Source organism: Mesoplodon mirus (assembly GCF_964341445.2).
Source record: "Mesoplodon mirus genome assembly, chromosome: 6".
In the NCBI taxonomy this organism is placed as follows: Eukaryota; Metazoa; Chordata; class Mammalia; order Artiodactyla; family Ziphiidae; genus Mesoplodon; species Mesoplodon mirus.
In genome coordinates, this window is record NC_138982.1 from 122255560 (window position 1) to 122263522 (window position 7963).

Genomic DNA, 7963 nt, shown 5'->3' on the forward strand with positions numbered 1-7963 from the left:
AATGGTTAGTTTAATATTTTCAAAGGAGATATTTGGCCCACAAAGCTAAAACTATTTATTACCTTGTGTTTTAAGCAAAAGTTACTCATCCTCAATCTATTTTACTCACCAGAAAAAAGTTGTTTATACTGAATCAATCATATTAAATGAATAAGTTTTTATTGTGTTCACATATAATATTTATAGTCAAAGGACACTGAAGGATATACAATGTAAGACAAGTACCTGGGCATTGAATTATGCCACAAAACCAACACAGATGAAAAAAATGAGAACAGTTAAGAAACTAAAATATAAGTATTGATTTTATGTGCAGTGACATTTCAAAGAAAGTCTCAGACAATTTTAGGATATTTGAAACAATATCCTTCATGCAGTTGTGGTTTTAAGGCTGAATATCTTTTAAACAGAGGTAGGGAGTAGGGGTTATTTCAGGTTATAGCAGTAAACTCATGAAAAGACAAGGATGTGATGACTAGTATATAACAAAACATAGATAGAGGTTGGACTCTGGTGAAGAGACCATGATGGATGATGTGCCTAAATTTAAAGTTGTCCAGCTCATGAAGCTGTGGTTCCATTGCTACCTGCCCTGCCCCAACAAAAGTCTGTCTTTTTAAATCTCACAACCAAATAGATAATTCTATCAAAGACAATTATATCATTATAGATATATTTGTCATTAAATATATGAGAATTATGACCTTCCCTCAGTCTTCCACATTGTCAGGTCATCTGTTACATGTTTCTGGAAAGTTCCCCATCGTACTAACTTCAACAACTATTTTACAACTTCTTTGTTATTAAAACTCATAATTTCAATGCTGTCTCTTTCACATTTACAAGATTATTCTGCTTTCCTTTTTATAGGAAAAGGAAGTCTATAAGGAAGAAATTTCTTCAACTTTCACCCCCTTTCTCACACAAATATCTCCACCAGAAACTTGGCATGCCTCCTTCCTGCCAGTCTCAAAAGAAAGCATCCTCTTACCTGCAGTCCACTTACCTGACATGGGACTCTGCCCTTTCCCTGGAGATTTGGCTCAACTGTATGTACCTTCAGTCTACCTACTGATGTCTTCCCTCAGCATACAAATACACACAGCAAAACATACCCCATAATCACTGACCTTCCATAGAACTTGTACTTCGATCTTTCGTTATTCTTCATATTCTATCTGAGCAATTTTATTTTGTGTCTTAGATTCTCATTTATTGGAGCTGTTTCCCCAAATCCCCCTCATTCTCTCCCATCCTTATTTGGCCTTCTCACACTTTAAAGTCTAAGTTTAAAATTTAATCTAATAATTCTGTAATCTTCCAACTTGTAACCTTTCCCTGTTCTCTATTTCACAGAAGAAAAACACCATTTCTCTTGTTTCAAGAAATGGGAAACCTCATTTTTCTTCCAAATCTCTGCTTTAAGCCTTCATATGAATAATTTCTGTAGTTTAGATTCCACATTGCTCTCAATAATGGATAAAATAGGTTTAAAGACATCTAGATTAACTGGGTTATGTTCAGAGAAAAAGCAAGCTTGATGAGAAGGAAATTTAATATGTTAAATTTACAATGAATATGAAAGACTCTGGAATATTCAACTAGAGTAGAGAAAGAGCTGCTTTCCAAATATTTGAAAATGCTCATGTGGGAGAGGATATGCATTTTGATATGATCTTAAGAGCCAGTGGTTGAAGAAAGTGTGTCTTGAGATGAAGTGATTGCCTGAAGATTCACTGACTTCGCCATAGTGGGAAGTGATCAGGCATATCCTAGATGGACACTTAGTGGGGATGGTATAGAGTTTAGTTATTAGAAGCATGGTTGGATTAGATGAAATTTAAGAACCACCCCAATCCTATTTTTGTGTAATGTTGAAGACATATCAGTATTGACTTAATGAATTTTTAAATTTCCTAAGGGTGATGTTTATGCTGCAATTATAATTAATTTAAGTACTTTAAAACAGAATTTGAGAGAGTTTAGTGCTTTAAAAAGTGAAGTGTGTCTTTCTTTCAATATAGAGGCTTTGATAAGTGCAATGAGTTGCCATGACATGCAATATCACACCCAAATTTTAATGTCAAAACTTGATCTATTGCAAAGCCACATGAATTGTTATACAGACAAATGGAAAATATATTTTAAAATGTCCCTATAGGGGCTTCCCTGGTGGTGCAGTGGTTGAGAGTCCGCCTGCCGATGCAGGGGACACGGGTTCCTGCCCCGGTCTGAGAAGATCCCACATGCCGCAGAGCAGCTGGGCCCGTGAGCTATGGCCGCTGAGCCTGCATGTCCGGAGCCTGTGCTCCGCAACGGGAGAGGCCACAACAGTGAGAGGCCTGCTTACCGAAAAAAGAAAAAAAAAAAAAAAGTCCCTCTAAATCTGTTTCCCAGATTGTAGTTTACATTAGTCTTTAAACATTTAGAATGATGGAAAATAAACATCATAAAATGGCCCCAAATTATACTGAATCTAGAAGAATAATCCTTCAGAGTGTAACAATGACTAGACACCTTTTCATAGCACTATTGATTTTGTGCTGAGGTTAAACATTAAAAATACTATTATGGCAATATTTTCACATTAATAAATAATTTTCTCAGATGGAACAACACTTAAAAATGAAAAGTAAATGACAAAATAATTTTCAAAATCAGAAGGTAGTCTAAAAAGAATGTAACGAAGAAAAATGTAACCATATAACATGAAAGCTACCTCAAAATAATTTGTTGTCCCAAGTTCTCCCCAGAAAGAAATTTTAATTAGAACTAATTTAATTAAAAATGGAAACTGATTAAAATTATTTTGAAAACTTGCACAGGGTCATTATTAGTAGATCTGTATAGAATTCTATACATCATCTGACTCAGCCAGATAGAATTTCAAATTAAAATAAAAGATTATACTGCACATAAAAAAGGGAGGATGGGCTTCCCTGGTGGCGCAGTGGTTGAGAGTCTGCCTGCCAATACAGGGGACACGGGTTCGTGCCCCGGTCCGGGAAGATCCCACATGCTGTGGAGCGGCTGGGCCTGTGAGCCATGGCCGCTGAACCTGCGCATCCAGAGCCTGTGCTCTGCAACGGGAGAGGCCACAACAGTGAGAGGCCCATGTAACGCAAAAAAAAAAAAAAAAAAAAAAAAAGGGGAGGATTTTATGCTTCAAAATAGTATTATGTGGGAAGTAGAAAACATTTTTATATTAGTCAAAAATATTTAATTGATACCTAGGAGAGTAAATTTAAAAAATATGAATACACATTTGTCTTTTACTCAAATCAACTGAATGGCCACTTCAAAGTAGATATCACTGTGTCCTGAGAATTTTGTTCCATTTTTAAAAGTGTGAATATGGGTTAATAAATGTTCTTTTCTACAGTCTTGGTAAGAGATTTGGTTCCCCTTGAGTCATCATTTGCTTAGTGATGAATGCCATGGGGTCTCTAACTTCCCAGGCATGTACACTTACCAAGTTCTTTCCAGTGACTCACATTGAATACCGAACTCACAATATTCCAGAGAAAACTATATATCTCTGGATGGTAGAAGCATGCTATTCAATTTTTAGAGTATTAACAATAAACAAACTGAAACACCATTAACCAGATGCATGACCATCCCTTCTATTGATAACACAGATCAAAAGAACAATTTGAGTGTCGGTAGCTCTTGAATAGGGGATGCTAGTATCTCATGGACAACTACTTTCTCCCCCACATGCAGAAAAGCCATTGGGGCTACAGAATTCTTTCAAGATACTGTACTGATAATCTCTATTATTTTATTGGAGTTAATCCAAAAGATGAAATCCATTACCTATCTCAGCTCTAAGAGTTGTGATTTCAGTGCAACCTAAAAGACTAGATAATGAAATCTGTAAATGGCAAAGTTTTCCTAGGAGATAGCACTGCTGTTAGACTTTTATATTTTTAGGTTAATTATCATATTTTTCAATTTGAATTAAAGAAACATTTTTTTTTTGTATCCAGAGGTTATACTTCAGAGAATAGTTGTAAAATAAACAATATTCTTTTCTTCTCTCAAAAATTCTTTTGATGGGCTTCCCTGGTGGCGCAGTGGTTGAGAGTCCGCCTGCCAATGCAGTGGACACGGGTTCGTGCCCCAGTCCGGGAGGATCCCACATGCCACCGTGGCTAGGCCTGTGAGCCATGGTCACTGAGCCTGCGCGTCCAGAGCCTGTGCTCCACAACGGGAGAGGCCACAAGAGGGAGAGGCCCGCGTACCGCAAAAAAAAAAAAAAAAAAAAAAAAAAAAATATTTTGAGTCTAATAGAACTTATTAAAATTTGGAGTAAACTTTTCACGTAGATGTCCATGAATTTTCAAGTTCTTATGTCCAGTGTGTGGAAATGGCCAATTGCAAATGTCTTCTTGGCATAATAAATTTAGTTCATTAGATGTAAACTCTAAACTAAAAAAAATTCTATTGGGTCCCATTGTCCATATAAATGTGCCCCTCACTCTCCGCTAAAATATAACTGCCTTTGGACTAAAACACTGTAATATACTTTGCTACTTTCAACATTAACTAGAGATTTCAGCCAAGGAACTGAGAGTCTCTTTTAAGTATTTTACCTACAGTCTACTGACAATTTTAAAATTCTGTGTAACATACTAAAGTAGTCAATGGATATTCAAGACATCACATACACAAAGCTTATTTACCTACAGCAAAAATGTGTTTTTACTATAGATAGCAGTTCATATTTCATTCAAGATCATACAGAAGCATCCTGCTTACTAAGTGAGACATCTAAGTACCATTTATTACCAAGATTTTTATTGGCTTGGATTGAGATGTAACTGACATACAAATAAATTTCATGTATTTAAATGTCAGTGTGAAGGTATTCTACAGATTTTTACCCCTGTGAAACTACCTGCAATATCAAAATAATTAATATATGATACCCATCACCTACAGAAGTTTCCATGTGCCACTAAGTAATCCTTCATTCTTGCCTACCTCCATTCCATGCCCCCTTCGACCTCAACCCATCATTGGTGAGCTTTTTGCCACTATGGATTAGTTTTAATTTTCTGTAGTTTTTTAAAAAATAAATTTATTATATTTATTTATTTACTTATTTTTGGCTGCATTGGGTCTCCGTTGCTGCGCATGGGCTTTTCTCTAGTTGTGGCGAGCTGGGACTATTCGTTGCAGTTCGTGGGCTTCCTATTGCAGTGGCTTATCTTGTGGAGCACAGTCTCTAGGCGTGAAGGCTTCAGTAGTTGTGTCTCGCAGACTCTAGGGTGCAGGCTCAGTAGTTGTGGCACATGGGCTTAGTTTCTCCGCAGCATGTGGGATCTTCACAGACCAGGGCTTGAACCCATGTCCCCTGCATTGGCAGGCAGATTCTTAACCACTGTGCCACCAGAGAAGTCCCTAATTTTCTATAGTTTTTATACAAATGTAACCAAACAGTATATACTCTTTTTTTTTTTTTGTCTGGCTTCTTTCACTCAGTATAAATATTTGAGATACATTCATGTTGTAGTATATTATAATAATTCTTGTTTTTATGTGTAGTATTTCCTTGCATGATCATATTACAATATGTTTATCTATTCACTTGTTGATAGAAAGTTTAGTTGTTTCCATTTTGGGCTATTATAAATGCTGGTGTTATGAACACCCGTGTACAAGTCTTTGTACAGCATACGCTTTCATTTCTGTCAGGTAAATGCTGAGGAGTGGAATGGCTGTACTATATGCACTACTCAGCTTCCAGAGACCATCCACACTGCATGGCTCTTGGCCACCTTCTCCCATTTTCAAAGTCACCAGAGACAGGCGTAGTCCCTTTCATGCTTTGAATCACTCCAGCTTCTTCCATTGCCACATTGGCCTCATACAGATAATCAGGGAAATCTCAATAAAGTATGTGACCTCCATTTCATCTGCAGAGATCCTTTGTCACCTAACACAACAGATTCTTAGATTCCAGGGATTAGGGCATGAACATCTCTGTAGGAATGGGAGCAGGGAGGGGTATTATTCTGTTTGCCTCACACAGTTAACAGAATAGACTTTAAATCATTTTACTTTTGTTTGGGCATCTATAACCACAGAAACAGAAGTAACTAGCCAGTTCTTTCATACGAGCAGCTTGCTGTACTGATGAGCAAAGAAGAAAACAATGTTGCAGGAACAATCAGATCACCCGGAAGTCAAGGTGACAGTGCATGTGTATCAACACAGCTGTGTTATTTACACAGTGTCTCTTCAATCTGTTAGGGAAATCAAAGACCCCAACATTGTCTCTCTGGTTATTTTATTGGTGCTTTCTAAAAACCTCATAAAGTACTTTTTGACACTATAGGACTGTATACAAGTTTATAGTATACAATCCTACTTGCTGCTGCTCTGCTCTGTAGAATGTTAGAAGTGAAAACAAAAAAAATATGTATCTATACGTGGTGGTTATTTGTGGGAGAGCAACATAGAGATTCTTTCTTTTTCTTTTTTTTTTTGCTTCCAACTGTGTTAGTCTTTTTTTATTCTTTTGGTAATCTCTTCCAGAGTTAACTACTTCCATTTGTAGGTGATGAAATGTGTAAGAAATCCACGTCAAATTCTGGCACTGCTATGAACATGGTCTTTCCCTTTACTTCAACTCAATTACTTTTGATTCTTATTTATATTCCAAGTGCCAGAAGTGGTTTTCACTGTAGAAGTTATCTGAAGATGGTCTTATGCTTTCTAGTAGTGGTCAACAACCAGTCTCTAGCTTCTCCAGGAAGACTACACAGGATTGATTTAGGTATTACATATTAAACTTAGAGACATTCTCTCAAATGAGTTTAAATGCATTTTATTTTTAGACAACCTACGTGACATACCTTTTTTCTCAAAAACAATGTTTCCACTCCAAATAAATCAACTGTTAAAATAAATGAAGAGCTCAAGATGACATCAGTCCCATTTGTCTAAGTCCTGGTGTTGTGCTGATGAAAAGCTACAGCCAGCCAGTTATGACGACAGGTTCTAGATGCAAAGGGACAGTCAAATTTGTTAATATTTTTCCATTTATAAACCACCCTTAAAGAAAATCATATATGGGCTCACACCATCCTCACGGTAGTCTAGCAGAACAATCATGCCATCTGGATTCATGTTTTCACCAAAAAGAAGCTGACAGTTGTTGAAATTAGCAAGTATGTGCTTGATTTGTTCTGCAGCCATTGCCATAAAACGTTTTACTCTTTCTGGTCTCTTTTCTTCAAGTTTCCCTTTGATTGACTTCATGTAATCTTTGATGTACTTCTTGTAAGCTTCTTTTGTGTAGCTGGTTTCCTGCAAGTGATGGTTCATGACAATATTGACACCAATGATTTCTGTGCTTTCTGTACCTTCGTCCTCAGGCCCTTCAGCAGAGACATTTCCACCAGTGAGCAAGTCACCAATGTTACCCTCTGTCCTACTGACCATCTTCCCCTCCATGAACCCGCATCCCCTGCATTGGCAGGCGGACTCTCAACCACTGTGCCACCAGGGAAGCCCAGAATGGTTCTTTCTTAAACTGTTAGTTAATACTGATCCACATGTCCATGAGAGAAAACAACCTGAGTTTCTGGAAAAATCTTCCAGGTAAAGGCAGACAAAAAGAAAAAAACAAAAACAAAACTGGAGCTTCAGGAGTCTGGGAATTATTTGTGTTCCCACTGATCAGAATAAGAAGATTTCATGATTAACAGAAAATTGGACAGAATCCTCAGAATGGCATTACCTTACAAACGGGGCTAGATTAGTTCTGGTCTCTTGGCTGCTCTAGACCTGCTCTAAAAACACTTAAAGCAAGCTTTAGAAGGATACAGCTGACTACAAGTAACTTAATGTATGTTACAACAAATCAGCATGAAAGGATAACAAAAATATAAAAACTAAGAACATAAATACACAATGTCCACCCAAAAAGAAATGATAAGGCAAGCAAAAA

General features: G+C 37.0%; 1 protein-coding gene across 1 annotated transcript; it reads right to left on the bottom strand.

The window, feature by feature from the left end:
- Positions 1–7031: 7031 nt before the first annotated feature.
- On the bottom strand, positions 7032–7485 carry LOC309806151 (translationally-controlled tumor protein-like). The gene has a single exon (XM_082624692.1). It carries the CDS (start codon positions 7465–7467, stop codon positions 7054–7056), a length of 414 nt encoding a protein of 137 aa, XP_082480818.1. The 5' UTR covers positions 7468–7485; the 3' UTR covers positions 7032–7053.
- Between the last annotated feature and the right edge of the window lie 478 nt (positions 7486–7963).

Coding starts and splice junctions, on each gene's coding strand:
- LOC309806151 (XM_082624692.1), bottom strand. CDS start 7,467: ATGGAGGGGAAGATGGTCAGTAGGACAGAGGGTAACATTGGTGACTTG.